This window comes from Rosa rugosa, chromosome 5 (assembly GCF_958449725.1).
Source record: "Rosa rugosa chromosome 5, drRosRugo1.1, whole genome shotgun sequence".
NCBI lineage: Eukaryota > Viridiplantae > Streptophyta > Magnoliopsida > Rosales > Rosaceae > Rosa > Rosa rugosa.
This window is the reverse complement of record NC_084824.1, coordinates 32,099,392-32,124,307: the sequence shown is the minus strand read 5'-3', so window position 1 is coordinate 32,124,307 and position 24,916 is coordinate 32,099,392. Positions and strand designations below refer to the sequence as shown.

At 37.8% G+C, this 24,916-nt stretch overlaps 2 protein-coding genes across 21 annotated transcripts; one reads left to right on the top strand and one right to left on the bottom strand.

Moving 5' to 3' along the window:
- Window positions 1-617: 617 nt before the first annotated feature.
- Window positions 618-4,865, bottom strand: LOC133712333 (uncharacterized). The gene is made up of 7 exons (XM_062138438.1): window positions 3,872-4,865; window positions 3,562-3,617; window positions 3,241-3,350; window positions 2,967-3,126; window positions 1,937-2,029; window positions 1,325-1,456; window positions 618-950 (listed from the first exon to the last, which is right to left on the bottom strand). Exons 1-7 carry the CDS (start codon window positions 4,650-4,652, stop codon window positions 909-911), a joined length of 1,374 nt encoding a protein of 457 aa, XP_061994422.1. The 5' UTR covers window positions 4,653-4,865; the 3' UTR covers window positions 618-908.
- A 6,005-nt stretch (window positions 4,866-10,870) lies between these two features.
- Window positions 10,871-23,943, top strand: LOC133710054 (uncharacterized). Of its 20 annotated transcripts, none has more exons than XR_009846461.1 (13): window positions 10,871-11,106; window positions 11,233-11,353; window positions 13,547-18,746; window positions 18,914-19,007; window positions 19,122-19,218; window positions 20,379-20,481; window positions 20,849-20,953; window positions 21,044-21,910; window positions 22,106-22,214; window positions 22,513-22,553; window positions 22,759-22,807; window positions 23,342-23,460; window positions 23,628-23,943. XR_009846461.1 is itself a non-coding variant. In XM_062136029.1 (9 exons), exons 4-9 carry the CDS (start codon window positions 21,096-21,098, stop codon window positions 23,080-23,082), a joined length of 354 nt encoding a protein of 117 aa, XP_061992013.1. In that variant the 5' UTR covers window positions 18,903-19,007; window positions 19,122-20,481; window positions 20,849-20,953; window positions 21,044-21,095; the 3' UTR covers window positions 23,083-23,335. The 20 variants fall into 20 exon arrangements, 1 of the variants encoding a protein (XP_061992013.1); XR_009846458.1 differs by having other exon boundaries at window positions 20,355-20,481; XR_009846456.1 differs by having other exon boundaries at window positions 10,872-11,106; window positions 19,122-19,842.
- The last annotated feature ends 973 nt before the right edge of the window (window positions 23,944-24,916 follow it).

Sequence of the window (24,916 nt, the reverse complement as noted above, 5' to 3'; positions counted from 1 at the left end):
AGCTTGCCAAAAGTATAGAACGTTTGAAGAGAAAAAAGGAGAATTGGGCGCCCTCCAACTTTACCTAAACACCTCTTGGATGCTCTATTAGTCTATTGCACATTACGTTTGCTTTGCTCTCTGAAAAGTCCACAGTGATCGGCCTGACCACACTGCTCCAACATTAATCTTCTCATCAACTCCAGAGTTGTTGCACTGCTCGGCTATCTAGAAAGTATTTAGTTAAGGCTCCTTGCTGGAGGAGATGTATGTAAATCTAGTGGATGCCTTGGTAGCTGAAACCAGTAAATGCCAGAGACTATTCCATGGTAGTGACTCTGATGACCTAACGTAGCTGGACTGCTAGCTATATAAGTATTTAGCATCAGATTACAAGTATTTACATCTCATTTTCAGAACTCAATCAAGAATGATGTAAGACAAGTTAATAATGTGTTTTTGATCTTAGAAGGGTGGTGTTTAGGGTTATGATTTGTGGATGAACGACTATTGTGGTTTAACAGTAGGAATTAGTGTTTTAAAATGCTAAAGAGTAACCAGAACTTACAAAGATCCTGATGACCAAACAAACCAGAGGGAGGGATCTCTTCAAACAAGGAACAATCAGTAACAACCCAAACCAAAGATCATTTGATGCAAATATTTCAATAGCAGCAATTGGAATGATCATTTTGCTTATTTTTATGTGTGAAATAATTACATTGCAAAATGTGGAAAAAATACATTCCAATAATTAAGTGTTTGAAAAAATAAAAGTAAAAAATAAAAATTCAGATATAATGAGTTGTGCAAACACACTGTATATTTGATTCACAACGGTAATTGCACAATGTATTTCTTGATTGATATTAGAGCTGATTCACCATGGTAAATACACGTGCTTCCTCGATGGTTATTTTCCAAGTAGACTATTGATATTGTTCATCACCAACACCTTTCAAAGGTGATGTCTGCAAAGAAAAGGGATAGACTTAGAAAATAATAACAGATAACCAAATTTATGCTTACAAGTTGCAACCGACTATACTTTTAAAATGAATTTCATCATTTGCTAAGGAACGTATCATTACAGAGTAACATCAGAAAGTACGGTTTTTTTTGGTCTGACAAAGGGTGGGATTGTCAGGAACATCACCATTCAGCTGCAATACTTGATTTGATTATGGAGTTCTATTATTCAGACTTAGATGGCCAACAAAATTTAGCGTTATGCCTGATTGCTATATCAGTGGAGCTTATATTTCAGTTCAAACTAACCTAATATAACAATTCACTACTAAAGATTTACCACAGTTTATAAAGCATAACAAAATTTGCTACCCACCAAACCCAGTGCTTCTGCTGCTCTTCTCTGGCTCTCTTCACTGCAAGTGCCAACAAGCATGCTCATAAGAAATCTCCTCTGATCCATTTTCAAATGTTTCTCCAAGCCTCGAGCCACCATCTCCATCTCAGGCTGCACAGTAAAATTCATCAGAAAACTTACCCCAAATGCTAGAATAAAATTAGGAAGGCAAGTCAGTTTCTCATGAAGCATGTGTCGATTGATTGGAGGCCAGACCCAGGCCCATCAAAAAATATTATGTGTTTATATATCTCTAGCAACAGACTCAGCATGTTGGTCTGCAGAAAAGAAGATGAAACAATATACTGGGAATTTGAGCAGAAGATCATTTTCTTAACTAGAAAGTGTAAAACAAACACAAGTAAATATACAAGGAGAAAAAAATTTCTTAACCGTCACTGTAACAAAAGCTAAAAAAAAAAAACTGTATGTGAAGTCCAATAATGATGAAAAACAATAAAGCAAATGCCTATGAAAATCAGCTCTCAGACAATCTAGGAACAGGCATAAAGGCTATCAATGTAATGTCTCAAGTCAAAAATTGTTGATCTGTTGTGGTAAATTTGTTTCATGAATAAACAGAGCACATACCGAAGATTCCTCAGGAGGGAAAATCCGCCAAACAAGGCATATCTTTGACAGTTCTACTACTGCTTCTGCATGTTTAGCTTGCATTACTAAAGCCTGCAATCAAACAAGAAATAAAACATAAAGTGGCAAAACTTCACAGATTTATATGCAAACAATTCACAGAAATAATACAATCGAATAAATAGAAAACTTTAAGACACCAATTAACAACGCATTCTACCGAGAGATAAGAAAAGATTCTGTCAACGCATCTACCATTCCCTCCTGCTTGTCCTCCCCTTATTTAAGCAGATTGATGATGCCTTTGGTTTAAAAAACTAAATTAAAACTACATGAGATTGATCCTTTGAACAGCAAAATAGATATAAAGTTTCCTAAAGTGTTCACGTTTTTTTTTTTTTTTTGTTCAAAGGAACAGCTATTATTAACAAAACAAAAGGCAAAAAAAAAAAAAAGCAGACAAGAAGTCCACAGAAAATACAAAGGAAGGAGCTAGAGCATTAGAATAGACGGCTTAACTACCTTTAAAACAGCAAAAATTAAGAAACCTAAACCACAACAGTTTGCCAATTTAGAATAATAGACGAGAGTGTATAATCTATAAATTCCCCCAAAATAGAGGCGCATAAAGATATCCAGAACTTCACTCTCTCCCGCTAATCTTCCATCTCCGCTCCACCATAAGTCCTTTTATTTATTTCCATCCAAACTGCCAAAACTACAGCTAACACCCTGCAACCCCAAAGGATTTTGGCCTTTTTCCCTCTGCCAAAAGCGCAAGGCTATCACTTAACAAATCAATCCTCCTCAAAGAACTTATCCAACTCACTCCTGCCTCCCTAAAGAATTTATTTTCTGATGTAATATTGTACATTCTCACCTAGTTTTCTACACAATTTTATGCAATTTTCTTTCGGTGAACATGATGTGAAAGTGACTACCTATGACACAAGAGGCACTTAAATTGTGTCCATACATCCACTCGTATAGGACAGGATCACAGTAAAAAGAGCAACAGTGGGAAAATTACCCAAGCCTGCAAAAAACATGAACGTGTACGCGCAGCCACAGCGGCAGACACAATTCTTCCAGCACGAACATTCTCAAGCCCAATGTTCTCAGCTAGCCCAGCTATGAATTGCCGAGCATCTTCACCCTCGATCTCAACACCTTTAGAGTAACTCGGTGCCCTGCAAAAGTAGTAGATAAGTTAAACACTAAAAGAAAGCAAATTATTCAAAAAAAAAAAAAGGAGCAATTACAAAACTAAGGTAAACGTTACACATGGCAGCCCAGAAGCATACCTGCTGCATACATTTAAGACAAAGTCAACAGACACACGGTACAATGAATCCCGTGTATTTGTAGTATCAAAGGAGACCCGTACTCCATATGTCCTGCATATTTGACGTAACTGCTCACCCACTCAGGCAAAGTATACCATGTGTAATGAATTATCAGTTGATGCAGCATCAAATTCTAATTATAAATTATGATAATAATTGGATTCCCAGATTGTCCCAGGTATAATGAATCCATAAAAGAACAGGTCTAGACATAAGGAATTTTTCTCATGTAACAATTATAGAAAGGTACTGAACAATCAACTAGATAAAAGCACTGACATGAATTATATCATCCTCCATAATGTCCTTCCCGCTCATTCTATTGTCGGTGATTGCTGAAATCAAGTGGATGAGTCGGGAATTAAAGATGGAAATCATGAAACATTACCAAAACTCTGAGAAATGTGCAAGGTTTAGCTACAACAAAAACAAAACCCGGCAATGAAATCAAGTTGAAACCAATGAGAATTTGCAGTTCTAATGAAATCAAGTCTAATGAAGAATGCATGTACAACTATACACCAACTAAATTTCAATAGGCAAATCGAATCATAAATACAAACATGATATTTTGGGTTCAGGAAGCAACCTCTAACCAATCTGTTTGCTTCTCTCTGGTGCTCCTCATTATCAACCCCTAAAATGGGCTGGGAAGTTGTAGTTGGCCACCATTGGGGAAGCTTCTCCCCGAAGCGAACCCGATTCTTAAACACTCTCTCCATCCCAGCAAACACTGAGCTCTTCCTCACCGACGATAGGGGAGTATCCAAAATCCCCAAACCCCTGTTCTTCTTGACGCTAACCTCCTCTGCTCTGGGCTTCTCTATCCTAGCTACCACAACCTCCTTCCCCCCAAGACTCCTATCCCTCCTCGTCACCACCTTCTCCCTTCCGTAACCCGACCCGCTCCCAAACCCTAACCTCACCAGCCCAACCAGAACCCTAAACCCCAGCACGACGGCGCAGGTCAGCACGACGAAATTGCCGACGAATCGCAGCGTGGAGGGGCGGCAGGAGACGACGATCCTCCGGTCGACGTCGAGGGAGACGAGGGTCTGGAGGTCGTCGGCGGCGTCGGCGGCGGAGGAGAGGAAGTGGCGGAGGTAGGAGTGGGAGGAGTGGTAGAGGCTGTCGAGGTCGAAGGTGGCTTGGATGTTTTCAGGGTCTGAGGAAGTGTAGAAGGCGGGCTTGGCGGTGGGGACGGTGGTGGTGGTGGCGCTGTTGGAGTTTCGTCTGCGGTTTCGGCGGTTTCGATTGGGAGGGCGAGGCATGGAGCAGGAGAAGGAGGCTTTGGGAGCGCATGGGTTGCGGAAGCGGTGGAATGGCGACGGAGCGAGTGAGTGGGCGGTGGCGGTGGCGGAGGAGTTCATGTAGAAGAAGAAGAAGAGCCAAAAAGTATATTCCTGTGTGTTCGGAGTGAGCTGATAGAGTAGGGTCAGGAAAATCTTTATTATTCGACCGTGCTACGTTTTTCTATTTCCATAGCAACACCCTTTTCAAATATGTAATTAACCCAAAAAAACTTCAACAACACTAATCATATATGAGCTTGAAGAATTCACAAAACCTGTAAATACATTTAAATTTCAAATATTTTTTGTCTTTTTTCTCTAGGAAAATGAATATATAAATATAGTGGAAATGGCTGCATACACAGGTGGACGAACCCAAATCCAAACATGATTCATAAGCACTTCATGAATGGGAGAAAAATCATCATGGTTATTGAGTACCATCAGTGATTGATTGAAACTCTAAGAGCATGTTCAGCGGTGAGGGTTTGGCCAGTGTCCATCTAGGATTGGTGAGGTGGTGACCATGATTTCCCAAAAACAAGCTTCCACCGTTGGGTTTCTGACCGGTCAGACCCAAGCCTTTCGTGTTAGAAGAACAATTTGCGTAAGAACACAATTGTTGTACATATCACTCTCACATCCTTCTCAAGCCTGTCATGAAGTCTAAAACTTGTAACATAGCTAACCCAACCTCTTATCTAGTGACTTTACCATTCCCCACAGACAATCAGGAATCAGTAGAGGTAAAAGAAGATGAAGTGCGTGGTACACTGCCCACCACCTACACCTTTTGTTTGTTCATCCAATCTAAAGAGTTATAATTGTGATTGAATTTTTTTTATTGAATTGATTTTCCTTCTATTGATAATCATCAATATATACAGATGTACAACCTTGATGAACAAGGAAATCCTATAATCTAGGGATACAAATAAGGTCATAATCCTACTGTACATGATTTCCTAAAGATACAAGAAATCTATTCTTAGTTACATAATATTCTCAACACTCCCCCTCAAGTTGGAGAGTGGATGTCAAGAACTCCCAACTTGTGCAGCAAATTCTTAAACCTTTCTTTGCCCAATGCTTTTGTAAAAATGTCTGCCAATTGCTGCAAGGTTCCAACGAATCTAGTGCGAACGGACCCATCAATTATCTTGTCACGAATGAAGTGACAGTCCATCTCAATATGACGAGTTCTTTCATGAAAAACTGGATTTGCAGCAATGTGTAAAGCTGCTTGATTATCACAATATAACATGGCAGGTTTTGCAATAGGTATGTGCAAATCAGCAAATAAGTTTTGCAACCAAGTAAGTTCACAACATGTACCTGACATGGCTCTGTATTCAGCTTCAGCACTTGATAAAGAATTTTTTGCCTTTTGGTGCGCCATGAAATAAGAGATTTTCCCAAGAACACGCAATAGCTAGTGGTAGAGCAGCGAGTAATGGGGCAACCCGCCCAATCAGAATCACAAAAAGCTCTCAAACTTAAATCGTTTCCAGTATGCAAAAGAAGACCTTGACCAGGACATGACTTTAAATACCTGACAACCCGAAGTGCTGCAGCCATATGATGTAGACGTGGCTCATGCATAAATCTGCTTAAAACATGAACTGAATAGGTAATGTCAGGTCTAGTGATGGTGAGATATATGAGGCGGCCAACCAATCGCCTATATGCTGCCGGATCCTTAAGCAATTCTCCCTTATCTGACAATTTTGTTTCTTCCATTGGAAACTCAACAGGTTTGGCACCCAAAAAACCGGTATCCTTGATAATTTCCAACGCATACTTCCTTTTGGGATAAATATATACATTTTCCTGAACGAGCAATTTCAATCCCAAGGAAATACTAAAGATCACCCAAGTCTTTAATTCTAAAGCGGGTATGCAGAAACTGTTTAAGAGCCTTAATAGAGTCCAGATTATTCCTAGTGATGAATATCGATCATCAACATAAATCAACAGTACTGTAAGGGAATTACCAACCTTCTGAATAAAGAGAGAATAGTCAGCCTTTAATTGAGTGAATCCAGCAGAAAGTATAGCCTCAGTAAATTTAGCAAACCATTGTCCTGATGCCTGTTTCAAACCATACAAGGACTTGTTGAGGCGACAAACATAATTCTACCCCTGTTGCCGAAGACCAGGAGGAGGTCACATGTACAGCTCTTCATGGAGGTCCCCATTAAGAAAGGCATTATTAACATCAAGTTGGTGAAGGGACCAAGGTTGACAGGCTGCAAGGGCAAGAACACAACGGACAGTAATCATCTTTGCAGTAGGGGAAAAAGTATCATGGTAATCCATACCTGCAGCCTGTGTAAAACCCTTGGCAACCAGACGAGCTTTATAAGGCTCAATAGAACCATCTGCCTTACGTTTAATCTGGTATACCCACTTACAAGCAATAGGGCGTTTTCCAGGAGGAAGAGGAACAAGAGTCCAAGTATTATTGGCAACAAGAGCAGCAAGCTCGGCATCCATGGTGGTTTTCCATTTAGGATCAGAGACAACTTGAGCATAAGAGGTAGGCTTCTCATCCCTGCTAATGGCAGCAACATAGGATAGGTGCAGCTGTGAATAACGCTGATAGGAGATGAAATTGCAGAGAGGATAGCGTGTACCTTTGAGAGGATTCGGCGGAGGAGATGACAAAGTGTGTGGAGGAAAAATCACTTACAAGCAGATGTAGTCCTTAAGACGAACATTAGGAATATGGGTATGTTGTGAGCGTCGCGGAGCAAGGATGGGATCTTGGTCGACCAAAGGAGGAGGTTCAATGGCAGGTTGTTATATGGGAAGAGGAGAGGAAGGAGGGGAGGCTGATGTTGGTTTGTCAGAGGATTGCAACGAGGTATCAATCCTGGGCAGGGATTGGACCAAGGTATCAATCCTGGGCGGGGATTGTAACGAGGTATAATCCTGGGTGGTGCAGGTTCTAGAGAGGAAGAGGGAGGAGCGGGAGGTGGTGTAGATGGTTGAGGTGAGATGGTGTTGTCAAGGATAGGAACAGGCAAGGAAGGAGGAGAAGATGACGAAATCCCTTGAGAAGAGGACTGAAAATGGAAAGTATCCTCTAAAAAGATAACATCACGATTTGTAAAAAAAAATTTGGTTTCAAGATTATATAACTTATATGCTTTCTGACCAATCGGATATCCAATGAAAATGCATTTATGAGCACGTGGAGAAAACTTTGATGAAGTATTGACAGAAGTGGCAAAAGTTACACATCCAAAAACACACATTCGAGAATAATCAGGAGGTTTATTGTAAAGTACCTCAAAAGGAGTTTTCTTGTAGAGTAAAAGACTGGGCAGCCTATTAATTGTGTAGGCAGCGGTGAGATGGCACTCACCCCAAAATTGAAGAGGCAAATGAGATTGGAAAGGAAGAGCTCGAGCAACTTCTAGGAGGTGTCGATGCTTGCGCTCAACAACACCATTTTGTTGAGGTGTGTAAACGCAAGAATGCTGAAAAATGACTCCTTGATCTTGAAAGAAGTTGCGTAAAGAAAGAAATTCAGCTCCATTATCGGAACGAAATTGCTGAACATGGGTATTAAATTGAGTCTTAACATAGGCAAAAAAATGTCGAAGTAAATGCTGCGTCTCACTTATGTGACGCATGAGAAAAACCCATGTGAAACGAGAAAAATCATCCACTATAGTAAAAAAATAATGAGCACCATTAAGAGAAGGCGTCTTATGACGTCCCCAAATATCACAATGAATAAGGGAAAAACATCGAGAAGTTTTTATTGAACTAGAAGAAAAAGGTTGGCGGGCCTGTTTAGCTAAAGGACAAACCGCACATTTATGACTAGAATCAAAAACAAAAGAAAGAGAATTCTTGACTAGAAATTGTAAACGAGCAGGAGAGGGGTGTCCCAAGCGGCGATGCCAGAGATCAGATGAGATGGTAATATGACTGGCAAAGGGATGTGTGGTAGGAATGGTGGAAGACAACGCCACAAGATAGTACAAATTTCTACGTCGCTTACCCACACCAATCATCATCCTCGTAGCCAAATCTTGCAAAATACACCAAGAAGGGAAAAAGGTTACTGAACAGTGCAAATCATCTATAGTGCGTCCAACAGACATCAAATTAACATCGAATGAGCGAACACAAAGCACATCCCGCAAAACGGCATTATTAATTGTACATACTAGTTGGTAGTTCACTAGATTTGACACTATCAGCTAGGGCCCGCAGGATGACACAGGTACCAGGCCACGGGCAGGGTTCGCATCCTACCATGGTGATTCGCATCTGGGACGGCACCCTGGGCACAAAAGGGTCCGAACCTGATCAGCACAGTCCACCTAAATACACGCCAGAAGGCTGATATGGCTATAAAGGGGCAATATGCGTCCCACATCGAAGATGGGATAAACTCCCTTCCCATGCTCGAGTATTAAGCCATCAGCACAACCATCTTTTACGGGTAATAACTCCTTTATCCACTATTTATATAATTCGTCTGTATATTGGTATCTGACTCAGGCATCGGAGGGGCATAAACCGTCTGGTACGGTTTATCCCTCTAACGTTGAGTCTCTGGTACAGGATTGAGGAGTTGGATCGGTACCCCAGGTGGTATAGCATTCCGAGTGAGGTACCCGGAGAAAGCCACCAGAAACATTGGCGCACCAGATAGGGGCTCCGAATCATGACCGAGCCGGAAGAAGCGGCAGGTGAGGGTAGAAGTGTTGCCCGGGCACTAGTATTCTCTCCGGGCACTTCATCAGCAGGGACGCCAAGTGTCCGAAGAGAGGCGCATGGTCTCGGATTCTTGGACCCACAGGGCGCAAACAGCCCACCGGTCATCCAGGACCAAGTAGCCCCGGTCTCAGAGTTGGAGTCTATGCGAGCAGAGATCGCAGCCTTCCGGGAACAAGCCAGGGTCGATAGGGAACAGCAAAGAATCGATAGGGAGACGAACCTCCTTTCACAACAGAGGCTGCAGAAGCTGGAAGATGAAAACACTGCGCTTGCCCAGGCACTGGACCGTAGGCACTAGCATAACGAGGCATTCACCCAAGCCCTAGCTAGAGCATCTCAGGTAACGACAGAGTTAAATGCTGCCCCCGTCCCGGGGGTAACCGGCATAGCGGCAGCCCCATCCACAGGAGGCGATAACCGGGTCATCCAGGTACCGGTGAATCTGTACCCGGAGAGACTGAGGCATATGCCACCACCACCTTTACCCCAGCTTATTCAAAGTGACCCGCCGGTAACTGATCCAAACACGACGTTACTCTTACAAATGAGCAACTCCTTGCATGCCACTCATACCTAGAAAATTATCCACATACAAACATATTGTTAATTTTATTAATTCTATATATCTTCAAATAATTTGGAATTGATCACAGACCTTATAAAGTTCTATGCAGCAATCTATCAAAAACACAAAAAAGCAGCAACAACATCCCTTAACTACACAATACTTACATTTTCATATTGCGTTTTATGATTTCTTGTCGAAGCTAATAAAATTTGAACATAAAATCCAATTATCAAACTTTTGAAAGTCCACGTGCATAATCAAATCTAAATTACTTCAAGACAACATATATACTCTCAATGATGATTTGAAATTGGACTTACGTACAGGCTAGACATGCTTATAGCCAAGGACTCCATCGATTGGTATGCAATTTTTATACACTCAGTCATTAGATTCAACCTCTTTCCCATAATTTTGACTAGAAAAAGCCTCCAAACTTTAATTTGCTGAAACATATATCAAGGCTAAAATAAGAAAACAAATCCCAACCTTCGCTATCAACCTTAGCATCCACCAATTTGTTGATCTGCTCCATGCCAATGGATACCTAAGATTTACTTCTATTGATTCTTCCTCAACCTTGAAACTTCAAAAATAACATAGATCTATCAAAAACTTACTTCTACAAGACAGAGAAGAAAGAGGGTAGATAGAGAGAAAGAAGAAAACCCTAACACCAAATCGGCTTCAAAAATGCCCAGTAATCCCTACTCCCCAGATCTTTGAATTGAATTCATTACAAACCCTACTCCCCTAATCTAATTCAATATAAAAGCCTACAAATCCCCAATCCAATTTCAGTAGATTGAAATAGAGAGAAATTTACTATATACTAATACAGTGTAGGAGTACTGTAGCTTATGAACAGTAATTCTCTTAGTAACAGTGTAGTTCCGGTTTTGCCCTTGAAGCATCTTCTGTTTTACCTACTTACCCAGACAGGTGTGCATCTTCTGCGTCTTCCAGCCGTTCAATTTCTGTGGCTTAAGTCGTGGCAGTCCGTGCTTGCTTCCAGCAAAAACAATGACGGTGATAGAGGTCGAAAGAGACTGTGAGAGTGAAGACTCTCCAATCCAATACCCATTAGACTGGAGGAAAAGGATCAGCGCAAAACGGAACCACTGCAGGCGGACCAGAGGAAGGTGGTGCATGGTAAACGCCGCCGCCAGGTGACCGGCACGATTCGCATCTCAGGGAGTCCACTCTCATTCAATAACTTCAAAGGTAAGGTTTAACCATTCCATTTGTTTCAATAAATTTGCACAAGTTTGGGTCTTTGATTGTACTGAAAACAAGTTTTGTCCTTTGGTGGTTGAATGCCTGATTTGAATACCATAATACCATTCTCAGCCAATAGAACGCCTTGGAGAGATCGATCAAGCGCATGCAAGAGTGAACCAGTTGGGACTTTTGCTGAATCAGTGTCATTGAAGTGATTTGTGCATGAATTCAGTCAACTGATCATCCCAAGGTATTCTCTACACTATGCTATATCTATTTTTTCAAATTGGAAATCCACTTATCAAATTAGGAATTAGGGTTTTGTGAATTGTGATTATTAGACTATTGAGTGATTGGGAAAGAAAGCTATAGGAAATGTTTTTGATGGCTCGGTTTTGACGGATTCTCCCTTTTATAACTTTCTCTATATCTCCTGTTTTTGTAGCTTGAGTTTCCAATAAATTAGTTACGGTTGTCTCTTCTTTTTATTAGAAATTGCTTTTTGAAACTTGATCAAAATTGTAGAGCCAGAGGATGTAGTTGTGTTTGATATATATAAGTTGATGAATGACTAATTGGCCAGTAGATGTACTGATTGTATTATTGCTGTCCTGTTTTATAGTTCGATGAAAACCCTATGCAATTTTAGTTTATCATTAACTTTTAGGTATATTTCTTCGTCTCTTAGTCCGATTTGGTTGAGTTTTCTGTGGACTTTGGTTGTTCAGCTCTGAGGAGTTGTGGAGCCTTACAATGCCCTTTTTATTAGACCAAACCAAATTAAGAATAATAGGATACTAACTGCGTCTTTCCTTTGGAACAGATTTCTTATGAAATAAGCTTACTGGATCCAACATTACTACTTATGAAGCACATACCCAGAGTTTCTTATCAATTCTTTCTGTCTTATATCTACTTGCAATTTTTAGAAAACCATACTGCATGAGAGATACTACTGTGAAGTGAGAATCTATGATATGGCTAGGGGTGGTTTTTATCAACAAACAACATTTTTATCTCTCATTTGAAGATTTGGAGCAAAAATTATAAGGAAAGAGAAGCTGAAAACTTTTGTTTATTGCATTTCCTCATTTCACACATACTGAAGAACACGTTCATTCCTAAGTAGAAGAACTACATAAGTGACAACTTCACAATATAAAGGTAAGCGAACAACTAAAGGGAATATATATATATATATATATATATATATATATAGAGAGAGAGAGAGAGAGAGAGAGAGAGAGAGAGAGAGAGAGAGAGAGAGAGAGAGAGAGAGAGAGAGAGAGAGAGAGAGAGAGAGAGAGAGAGAGAGAGAGAGAGAGAGAGAGAGAGAGAGAGAGAGAGAGAGAGAGAGGTACATTGAGCAAGTTCTGAAGTTGTAAGGAGTGACCAGGAAGCAGTGGGAATTTTCCTTTCTTAAGATTTAAGGTTTTCATTGAGTAAATTATTTCTTATAGCAAATGGGTCTTGGCAGAATGGGTTTTGTGGGGTTTTGTTTCTTGCTGGGAAATTAGTGTTCTTTTTGGTATTTGGTCTAATAATTTGTTGACCGTTAGGTACTATTGAGACTGAGTTTTGACACTGCATAACAATCAACAAAACTTTGAGTTAGTTCCCACCAAGTTTGAATTTTGATGAACAGAATCTTCCGTAACTCTAATAGTTAGAACTTTTCAGGTTTTATGGGAGATTTTTTGGAAGACTACTAATAATATAAGGATCTTAATTAAGTCCACCCATTGTCATTCGGTAAGTTGCCTAGATGTTTACATCTTAGCTTTGGGAGAAACATCAAACTATTCAACTTGGACATAATGATGCTATATTTGCATTGAAAACTGTTGTCAATTGCAAAGTACTAGCAGTAAGATCATAAAAACTAATTTATGGTCTGAAGTGTCAACAAAGACCAAAATTTTAGCATCTGATTTGTGTGATTAAAATGCTTTGACAAGTCATAGGAGTGTACCATGTCAGACTTGATCCCATAGGAGGGGGTGCTAAAACGCGTCAATCATTTGGTCAAGAGATATACTTTCCATTTGTTTTAGCCTTTACAGAACAGGTAACAGAAGGAAGTTGAAGTGCTTCTTTCGGATACTGTAGATCATCTTGATGATGATCTTTTGTATTGGTCCCAATTGTCTTCTTTGCAGGTATGGTTCTAATCATTTTCCTAGACCACAGAGGCATTACTAAGAGATAGTGCTAATGCTAATAGTTGCTCATTGATAAAGTTATGTAAGGTTAAAGTTCATTATTAGGAATGAATTATATAATGCTGTTGTGACTGTTATTTAACAATATTGTGATCATATCTCTGACATAGACATTGGGCTTTTGGAAGGACTTCTCTATAACAGTAAAGCAATTGTTTTCCACCTGATGGTGCTTTAGCTTATTTTAAGTTTTTGATTAAAATTGAAATGTTGCATTGCAGGGAAAGCCATGGCCATTTGCTGAGTGGAAGTTTTATATAGCATTTCCTTTATTTCATGGCACATCAATTTATGCAGATCTGACCAAGTAATCTCAGGTATATTGCAATAAAGTCAAGCCATAACTTCTAATAGAATTATTTGTTACCTTTTCTTTTCTCTGGATGGTACACATAGAATAATTCTCTTTGCTAATTTGAAAGGCTATGGAAAAGATTAAATGCTTTAATGAACATCTTTTGTATGTATGTAGTATGAATTTTTTTTTTTTGAGCATATGTGTGCGTGTGTTAGAAAGTGAAGGTGGTTCATCTAATTCCATAATTCATGCTGCCTTCTTTAATAGAGAAAAAGTGAAAAGACCAAAATCATGGAAGCTAGAGTTATTTAGGAATATAAAAATTTATGTGTGCTAGCTGCCTTTATATTAGAAATAATATTATTTCAATGGCCAGAACTACCTCATTACAAATACCACTAATTGAAGCACCAAATCGTTCACATTCACAAAGATTCAATATTTTACAACGTGGTCATATTAATTTATCCACAACAATGCATATCAAATCAGAAAAGGAAACTTCATTATTTATCAAATCAAAGAGAAAGAAATGTACAGATTAGTACATATACTTTATAATTGGCACAGAGATAGACAAATGACCAAAATTCGTAATACTTGCATTGTTATATAGTATAATACTTTCTAATACAGGTTAACATGTACACTTTAATATAACATAGTAGTATGACTATGAAGTCCCAATTGTTTGTATACATGTACAGTTTAAAGCACTGTATTAATTCAGCCTTTTCTCTTGCTCTTGCAAATAACTGAGATCTTCAATTGGGTAAGAAGACTTCACAGATTGATATGCGTTATTCGAGATTCTCCAAAGAATGCTAAACAATCATTTACTTGGTGCTAATTTCAATTTTAGATTGGTTGACGTATTGACAAATCAATTTTAACCACCATTTGATTATTCTTCTTTTTCTTCAAGTAGTGAACAACTAAATATGATACCTGTGTTGGTCCTTTTTTATTTTATTTCTTAAGAATTGAATAGTTTTATTAACCATATATGCGTGATTGTAATTGTCCCAATTGTTCACATCAACATAGCCTTACATACAAAATTGGTAACCATAACAAATCCCGCAGCATCGCGCGGGGACTTTTGCTAGTTCATACCAAAGATGGGTATCTTAGTGGGTGTTTGAGTAATCTTCAGGATATAAGGGTGCGGGGATGTTAAGTGGGAAAACTTGTTTGCGAGAGAAAGATAAGAAGAGATGAAAGTGAGAGCAAATATTAGATTTTGGTTAAGTGTTTTCTTTGGTACGTAATCTGGTTTAAAGCAGCATTGATACACGGAAATCTGTGTGTTTATAATATTTCATACAAAAATCCGTGTGAAATACATTTACATTTGTTACAGACATCCGTGTGTATTAACCTTGGTACGTAACTCAATAGCTGTCATCTATTATCATTCAAATATTTACATGAAATTCTGTCTTTAGCCTCCTACTCACACGGAATTCAGTGGCTAGTTTTTCTTTTTACACGGATATCTGTGTCCACAAATCACACAGATATTTGTGTATTACTTATTTTACACAAAAATCTGTATCGAAAACCTATTGTCACGGAAATCTGTCCCTAAAATTAATGATTTTGAAATAAACTAATCTATAATACGTACAAAAATATGATTTTCACACAGATATTTGTGTAAAAATATTTTAGCTTTTACACAGACGTCTGTTACTGCTGTTTATTCACACGGATTTCCGTCAATATTGTTATTGTATAAATTACTGTGGGCCCAATTATGCTCCATTCACACGAATAAATTCACACAGATATTTGTGTGTTACTCATTGCACACAGAAATCTATATCAAATACTTATTGTAACGGAAATCCGTCCCTCCATAATTCACATAACATAAAAAATTAATGATTTTGAAATAAACCAATTTATAATACGTACAAAAATCAGTGTGAATTGATTTTCACACAGATATATGTGTAAAAATATTTTAGCTTTTACACATACATCTGTTACTATTGTTTATTCACACGGATTTCTGTTGATATTGTTATTGTATAAATTATTGTGGGCCCAATTATGCTATTTTCACACGGTTATCCGTTGGTATTTGTATTTAGCACGGATAGCACGGATATCTGTGGCTTTTAAATGAGTTAAATCTGTGTGTATTGTTATATTTGGATCCAAATATTGGAGGTTTGCAAATTCATTGGGAAAGGGACCACTGAAAGCATTGTGGCTTAGATCAAGTTTTCTGAGGCTGGTGGCATTAAAAAGCCATTTGGGAAAGGGAGAATGAATCCAATTATTTGACAGATCAAGGACTGAAAGTGATGTGAAGTTAGTTGTGTGCAGTGAGAGTGGAAGGCTTTCGATTCCGCGGCCAGACAGATGTAACTCTAACAATGAAGGACTCCTGTTGACAGCATACAGCCAGCTCACTCCTACACCGCCAAGATTCAGACCTTGGTTTAGGGAAGAGAGTTGAGAAAGCCAATTCAAATTTTTGAAAGTAACTTGGATCAACCTTCCCGAAGGAATTTCTACAAAAGTTTGACTGATATCAAGATAGTTTATATTTGAGAGGTTACCAAGAGAAGGGGGAAGCTCTCCCCCAAATAATGCATCTGTTAGATTGACATACCTCAAACTTTTAAGCTCTCCAAAGAACTTAGGAATGTGAATTCCATCAAAGTCATATATTCTTGCTTAGGTCTAGGTAATATAAGCTTAGCAAAGAAGGATTTGTCTTACCTCCCAAGAAGCTGGGATGGTAACCGTAGATGTCCTGGTCTTCAGATTCAGTATATGGATCTTTAAATTCAACGTATGGAGGTTCAGGTTCAATATATGGATATGGATATGTATTTCGGAGGTCAATCTTTGCAACGTGACCCGTTTGATTGTTGCATGAAATCCCTTTCCAGTGACAGCAATCTTGACCCATGCATCCAAGAAGAAAGCCTACCAGAAGGATCAGTGAGGTCTTGTTTAAAGCTAAGGAGCGCTTGTCTCTCTTCCTCAATGCACAGTTTCACACTATTTGGAAGTCCATCACCTAAACCGAAGCAGAGTTTAGTAGTGTGTAGATCTGGAGAAGCAAAAAAGAAGAAGAGCAGACAGTAAGCAATAATGAGGTGATTGGTAGGGTTGAAGTTTGCATGTCTATCCATAGTTAATTTGTGGGTTTCTTTAAAGCATGGCTATGGTGTGGAAGTGAATTTATAAGAGGCTAGGAATGCCTAAAATCAATACATTTGTTGTCGATCAGTTCAAGTCCTCGGTCCATTTTACAAGTTCAAATTTATCAGTCCACTTCAGGCAGGATTCTATATATTTTTTGAACTAGGATGGTTTGAATATCGTATTAGTTTTTGCTCTCGTCATTCCAAGTCCACAAGGACCGCAACCCTTTTTAATTACAAGTTTGCTAGCTAGTCCACTTAGATAGTATTTGTTTATTGCTGAATCAAATTGTGTGTGCTTGTGTTAGCTACAGGCAATAGCTTCTGATATAAATCATATAACCACTTCAGTCAGTTCTCTGATCGATGTTGAGATATCCGTTGAATATCTCGCATTTGACATCAATTTAGGCCAGTTCAGGTGATATCTGGTTTCTGTATGGCAATTGAGCACATATAATTATTTCTTTGCAGATGTGATATAGTATATGGAAAGCATATTAAAAGTCTATATGAAATACAAAAAGAAATTAAGGTCAAGTAATCAACATCTAGATTGTTTTCTAATTTGTTTGATTTGGCCTATATCATCACACATTATAGTCTTAGGCTCCGTTTGGGATTGTTTCGCTTTTAAAAAAATCAACTTTTGTCTAAAATTTTAGATTTTATTGTGTTTGGTAAATAAATAAAAAGCAGCTTTAATTGAAAATTACAGGTCACTGACAGCAGATTTTAGAAGCAATCTTTGGGTTGCTTTTAGAAGCTGCTTTCAATTAAAATACGCTCTGAAGTTCTTTTATGTACTGACAACACTTTTAAAAGTCACTATGCCAAAAAGGCCTTCAGACGACACACTTCAGACGACATAAGTTTTGTTTTATGTCGTCTGAGTTTTTCAGACGACATAATTTTTGTTTCTGTTGTCTGAATATACACTAAAACCATACTGGTTTAATTTGGAAAAATGGTGAGCATTCAGACGACACATTTGTGTAGTTGTAGAAGGTGGTGATTTCCTATCTCAAATTTGGATAAGTGGTGAGTATTCAGACGACACATTTGTGTAGTTGTAGAAGGTGGTGATTTCCTATCTCAAATTTGGATAAGTGGTGAGTATTCAGACGACACATTTGTGTAGTTGTAGAAGGTGGTGATTTCCTATCTCAAATTTGGATAAATGGTGAGCATTCAGACAACACATTTGTGTAGTTGTAGAAGGTGTTGATTTCCTATCTCAAATTTGGAGGGATATCCAAAAGTTGATGAGCTTTTCCCTCTCAAATAGCCAAGCCCTAGTTAACTAGAAATTGACATTTGGACAACATTTAAATGTTGTCTAATTGTGGAGGTTGTTTTAAAAAAATTTGAGTTATTTTGGCTTGTGCTTTTTGACCTCTATCCCTCGCAATAATTAAGTCATTTTCTCTCCTTCTCACTCTGCTCTCTCAACCCGACCTGGAACCCGCGACTTGTGCTTTTTGACCTCTATCCCTCACAATTATCCTTCTCATCAGCTCTCTCAGATCTCGATTCTCACTCTCTCGATTCTTCTTCTTAACCTCTCCTTCTTTTTCTTGGTCTCTATTTCATCTTTCGCGTCCGGATTATGGAGCTCTCCAGCAACCAGTAGAGCACTCTAGAAAAATTAGGCTTCTTCGCTATTTAGGTTCTTCCATTTGTGGGCTTCTCGATTTGGGGATTTCACGGGTACTCAATTAGCCACTTCGACAATCCAATCTTGCTTAGATTCATTCAGTTTACTTTGACATCCATAGCTGGTGAGTTAAATTCGAGATTTTAGATTAGGGTTTTGATTATTTGGCAAAATTTAAGAAATCTGGTGTTTTCGTTTGTGTTTAATCTGAGAGTGGACATTGGGGCTTGCTAAATCAAATCAAAATTATTCTGTCATGGTCTCAGAGGATGGAACTGCTCCGGCTACTACACGAATGGGTAATCCATTCTCTCCTTCTCAATTTTTCTATCTTTTGTGGGTAATGGGTGAAACCAAATTGGGGTTTTTTTGTCTGATTTTGATTTTGGGGTTTCATTCTGATTTTGATTTTGGGGTTTGTTTCTGACTTTGATTTTGTGGTCCCTCACTCTGAGGATGACTGCAGGAGGCGTTCTAGAGGCAATCCAGATTCAAGAGAATTTTTGTGTTTAGTGGGAGCAGTCTGGTTATAGAAGAACATTTAATATTTTTGTACATAGGTATTATTTGCGCATCAGCATTATCGTTTTGAATGTAAACTTTGTTAGTCTTCAAGGTAGAGTTTCTTTGCTTTGGTATATATCATTGAGCTTATGTGTTTTTGGTTTGTACAGGGAGAGGGAATTTCAGTAGCAAGATGATCGATTTAGCTATGAAGACCACCTCAAACTCTTCGTCGACAACTCTAGATTGATCAAGACCAAGCTTACAGTTCAGTAATCAATGGTGTTTCTATTCATGTTATTAGTTAACTGATAAAGATAAAGCCTTTAACCCTCTTAATATGTTCTTTAATTTTCTAGGATTATTCATATGATATGAAGTAGAGTATTCACAATTGTGTTGGGCTTTGATTTTTGAGTGTGCTTTTGTTTTCAATGGGATTTCCTATTGGTGGTGGCATCAAAATGATTTTGTTTTTGGTTTTTGTTTTACTGAAATTGGGAGGTTGCTGTTAGCCTAATCGCCAAATTCAAAACCACCGGAAGTAGATCTTGGTAAGGAGAAATGTCTTTAATAATCTGCCATCTTCAACCCAACTCAACTCAGGCAGTTTCTTTGTCCATCTTCAGTAGATCTTGGTAAGGAGAAATTTCTTGGTAAGGCATTTTCTTTCTCCATCTTCAGCAGATCTTGGTAAGGAGAAATTTCTTGCTAAGGCATTTTCTTGATCTGCTGAAGGAGAAATTTCTTGTTGAGGCACTTTCTTTCTCCATCTTCAGCAGATCTTGGTAAGGAGAAATTTCTTGGTAAGGCATTTTCTTTCTCCATCTTCAGCATTTCCATCAACAACCCAACTTAGGCATCCTCTTCCTCCTCCTCCTTCTACATTAGGTAAAGGTCATTTTTCATGTTTGCTTTGCTAAGTTCTTTGTTTTGATTTCTAGGAATTTGCTAGAAAATTTTTTGACATTGGAATTTAGCAATAGGTGGTTAACCATATATAGCCAATAAGTGGATGCGTTGAGAGTGTGGTTTTGATATGGGTTTCAAAGTTTTTGACCGTTTGTGTTTGAATGCCACTCCTTGAAATTGGTATCATGTGTTCACTTACTAGTAAGCATAATATTTTGAGCACTTTCGGTACTAGTAGAATTGTGTTTTCTTGTGTCTTGTGTTTGAGTAATAAAGTCTAGAATGAGATGAGATGAGAATGTCTTGAGAGTGTAAGTAACAAGGTTTTAGATAGTCTGATGTTGTAGGACATAATGAAAGAGATGTAAATAAGGATATAGTCAGTGACTGATTTACACCATCCCCTAAAAGATATTAATTGTGTACAAAAAATATATGAATAAGGGATAGTTTACTCCCATTTTCTCCATTTTCGGTACCCTAATTTGCAGTCTTGATGCTTCATGAGCAAGCAGCTCCTGTAGTTACTTAAAGAATGCTAGCTACATATACTTTGACTCCAACTACTTGAAGTTTGACAAGTTCGATGATCTTTGCCCGGTTGCACTTGTTAAAGAGGTACAACATCAATGTCTTCTATTTTGGTTACCTATGTAACATGACCCATTTACATTGATATTATAAGAAAATGTTTGTTTGTTGCGGTGCTGTAAGTCGAAGTTATAATGATAAATACTGCTATGTGACACCTCCCACTTTCTTTATAGTTTCTCAAGTTATAATTTACAGTAGTCATATTAAGTATACCCATCCAGATGCAAACTAGTCATTATTGCTGAGCAAATCATATAACTCTAGTCAGTCCCTTGTAAAGCCACTTTTTTTTTCTTCTTTTCTGAAGCATCTCTAAAGAAATTAAAACTTATATATCCTTATTTTTGCATATCCAATATTATCCATCATTGACCAAACTTCTTTTTATTAGTTAACTGAGAGAGGTGGTTACATGGACCCTTGAAGCTATGTGACGCACCAGGAATAAGAGGTGCCTACGGGTGTATGTCAATAAGGATATAGGCATTGAACAAGGGTAAAGCTATGTGACACCTCCCACTTTCTTACATACCAACCTTCTCAGCTCTATCAATCTAGTTACTCCCTATATATGTTGTATTTGCAGGGACATCTACAATCATTTTGTAAGTGATGCAACTGGCCGGAGGAGCAACTTTATGCAAACAGAGATAGGTACTCCAGCTGATCCCTTCCCAGCAAGGTTTGTTTACTTATTTCTTTTAAAATAATGCACATATATAAGAGATCATCAAGATTGGGAATCAAGAAGGGGGGATTTGCAACATATTTGGGATCAGTAAGGTGAGTATTACATATTTCCTTATAGCTTCCTCTCTTTATTGGTTTTTTTTTTTTTTTTGGCTTTTCTGCAGTAGGTGTCTCTTGATTTATTTACCTTAACTCTTGTCTTATAAGTTTTTTAAGCATTCTCTCTCGTTAGGTGGGACTAGTTGTAGCATTGCAATGTGGTCATTAAATTTTTTTTTTTTTTTTGAGTGCAAGGTTTAGAGTTGGTTAGGGTTTTCTGAAACAAGAATTATTACTTATGATATGATGAATTTTGTTGACCATTCAGAGTTTGAGTTTTTGCATCGTAACACAGGGAATAGAAGTTTTGTTTGATGTTAGAAAGGGTTAGAGTTGGTTAGTGAAACAAGATTTAGTATCAATGTAAAAACAGTAAGATGAATGAGCAGCCTTTTAGTTTTAACTTGTAATGCAGTAGATAAAGCTTTTGTTTGCTGTTAGAAATGAATTATATGGTTAACCAAAATTGTATTGTTTATAATGAATTTAACTAGTACTGGATGCATCTATAAATGGTATTTTCTGTATCAGAATTTTTACCACTGACTGTGTTTGTCCTTCAGGCTTGTAACTTTATTATTATTTAATTACCAGGGATTTATTTTGGTTGTTTTCAGGGGTCGGAATTCATGGTGTCCTACTTTTCATAACATTGATTGGAAAGGTGTGGTGAACTTATTTAGTATTCTGTACCTTTTTTTTTAAATATTTTATTTGAAGAGTGAACAATGCATTAGATTATAATCGTCTTCTGGTAACTACACAGATGTTTGTGAACCTTGGTTCAGCTGGTCTAGCTTTATGCAGAGAAGGTCCTCTCGATAATTGTCCTTTAATGATAATTATTCTTTGTTTCCAGAGAACGGGGGAAGGAGGAGGAGGAGGAGGAGGAGGAGGATCCGACCAACAGCAGAGAGTTTCTCCACTGTTTGAGATTTGCAATCGACATCAATCCGGACAAAGATTGGGTTAGCATCATCAATCATTATCCTTAGCTTTTTCTTCTTCAAGTTATCCATCTGATACACTATAAATCTCTTCTTTCAATTAAACTAAACCTTGAATAGTTTTTGGAAAGCAAGAAACACATGTTCTCAATTGAAAACAAGAATTTGTATCTAATTTAAGGATTAAAATTGTGTTTTTGATAATCTCACAAAACAAGAATTTTGTGAGATTATCAAAAACACTAACCTCACATTATAATACCATACAATGGCTTCAGGACTGAAAGTACTGAGCTCTGGCAATTTTATTCTGTGGCAGGTGAAGGAATGCACGTCAGCCTTGCTGCGTTTTGCGAAGAGGTCTAGTTCTGAAAAATAAAAGTTAAAACAATGAAAGTATTTTAGTCTTCCCGAGCTGACAATGTGTTTCTGTGTAACTAAGTATCATTTGAAATTTTCTTTTCCGTTTCATATGTTGAATATAGGGATAGTGCCAGGAAAGCTCTAAGTTCTGCTACTTGATTATGCCTTAAACAGAAATTCAACTTTATTTTTTCTCTTGTAGGCCTCATTTGAGCGAGCAAAAAAATGGGTGCTAGAACTGAAATCACAAGGTATTGCTCGCACTTTCTTGCTGTCTAAACTCACTCAGTCCTTGGCTGCTTTAAACAATTTTAGGCTATAACTTTAATTTCAGTTTTGTTTAGGTGTTGTACTCTGTATACTAACTTTCTATGCGAGTTTGCGTCTTTCAATATAGCTAATTCTATCTACTTGGATCATTCTCTTATGACAAGGCAATCCAAATATGGTCATGGCACTAGCTGGGAATAAAGCAGATCTAGTAGAGTCAACTCTCGGTCAATATGCACTTGTTGCTTTATTTTAGCATTCTTACTATGGTGTTTGAAAGCTTTTAAATTTTTTATTTTATTCTTTTCTTATAAGGGAACACGTAAAGCCATGAAAGATGTTTGTTTGAAATATAATCGATGTCAAGATTTTGCTTCTAGTTAGTTTGTTAGTCATGAGGTATCATCTTGTTTCTTGCTATGTTCTTGCTCTAATTGGGCTCGTCGTTTGAAGGTTTTTGTTGTTTTCTTGCAAGCTAATATGTTCTCTAATCTATTCTCTGATTTGCTTCAAAGGGCTGTAAGACATCATTTTGCTCTTTGTGCTGGCTTGCTGTAAGAAAATGGATCCTTATTTACTGGCTATCATTTTCATGGATGCCCACAATAGCAAAGACAAATTTAATCATGCTTTGGTAAGCTTTTTTCTTTTCTTTTCTTTGGTAAGGACACTTGAGTAATGTGGCTTGATGTTTTGCTATTTTTGTTTATTATTCTGCTAAACTGCTTTGTCCTTGGTTGCATGATATCTGATCCAGCAAAACAAGGATATAACTTCATTCTATGTGCATATTATCTGCAGGGTTATGCATATATACTCACGCACCCCGGAATACCTTCCGTCTTCGATGACCACTTCTATGATTCGGGTGATTCCATTCATGATCAGATTGTGAAACTGGTACAGCAGTATGGCTAGCTAGTTCTTTTATTAACTTGTGTCTAGTAGAAATTCTTCCTTCTTTAAGCATTTGGACTTGTCTGCATGTCCAGATTAGTAGATATGGGTAATTTTGAATTGATATTCATGATTAGGTTTGTGTACATGAGACAATGGTGGATTAATGGAAATTGTAATGAATGATTTTGGATGTAGATTTTATGGTTTCGTACTTTCATGAATGGGCAATTTTAGTTTCCAGAATGTATGCATACCAATTGTAACAGGGGACAACTAATATGTGTTATCTCAAATTGCAAGCTACAACAAAAGCACACCAAAATGTGTGGTTGCAACTGCACACAAACAACACAAAAATCAATTAGAAGTGTATTGTCTTTTTGGCATTCGTACAACAGAAAATTGTAGTCTGAATGGAAAAACAACAACAAAAGTTTGATAAAAATGTTGGCTAAAGCGTATCACAACAACAAATAAGTGTGGTTGGATTTAACCAAAGATAATATATAAGACTTACAATTTGTGGTCCCTTTTATATTCAGACCACAAATATTTGTCATGTTAATAACCTCAGACGACAGAAATATGTCTTGTAAATATGCTTCACACAATAGAATTTATATCAGAATGTAGTTGTTTTGTTTCTCATACAACACAAAACTGTTGTGTGATTACGTTTAAAGATACATATCGCAATGGTCCTGAAATGCAAAACTCATCAAACGACACAAGATTTTTATTTGTTTCTGTCGTCTGAAAAATCAGACGACAAAAGTGTTCTGTCGTCTGATACCCCCAAGTTCTGTCGTCTGATTTTTCAGACGACAGAAGTGTTCTGTCTTCTGATACCCCCAAGACACGACACCGTACTAGACGACATATTTTGGTTCATTCAGACGACAGAACAGTTCTGTCGTCTGAAGGCCTTTTTGGCATAGTGAGTATTCTTTACCAAACACGAACCTGTTTTAATTCACAGCTAATTATTCTCACAACACAGCAGCAATAGTTTTTTTTAAAAGTCACAGCAATCCCAAACTAGCCCTTACAGATATCTGACAATTATATTATAATTATATTAAACCAATTTTTGTTGCCAAGATTCCAAGAGTCAAAGTCCCCAGCCATTTGATGAAGATTGCAAGCACTATTATTTAATTTTTTATTCCCTTGGATAAACGCTTACTTGG

Excerpts from the sequence above, each read along its gene's own strand:
- LOC133710054 (XM_062136029.1), top strand. Across the intron at positions 21,911-22,105 it reads TCATAACATTGATTGGAAAG|AGAACGGGGGAAGGAGGAGG; the intron begins GTGTGGTGAACT and ends CTTTGTTTCCAG. Across the intron at positions 22,215-22,512 it reads TCAATCCGGACAAAGATTGG|GTGAAGGAATGCACGTCAGC; the intron begins GTTAGCATCATC and ends ATTCTGTGGCAG.
- LOC133712333 (XM_062138438.1), bottom strand. The coding sequence starts at position 4,652 with ATGAACTCCTCCGCCACCGCCACCGCCCACTCACTCGCTCCGTCGCCA. Across the intron at positions 3,127-3,240 it reads GTCTTAAATGTATGCAGCAG|GGCACCGAGTTACTCTAAAG; the intron begins GTATGCTTCTGG and ends CTACTTTTGCAG. Across the intron at positions 951-1,324 it reads CAGCAGAAGCACTGGGTTTG|ACATCACCTTTGAAAGGTGT; the intron begins GTGGGTAGCAAA and ends TTTTCTTTGCAG.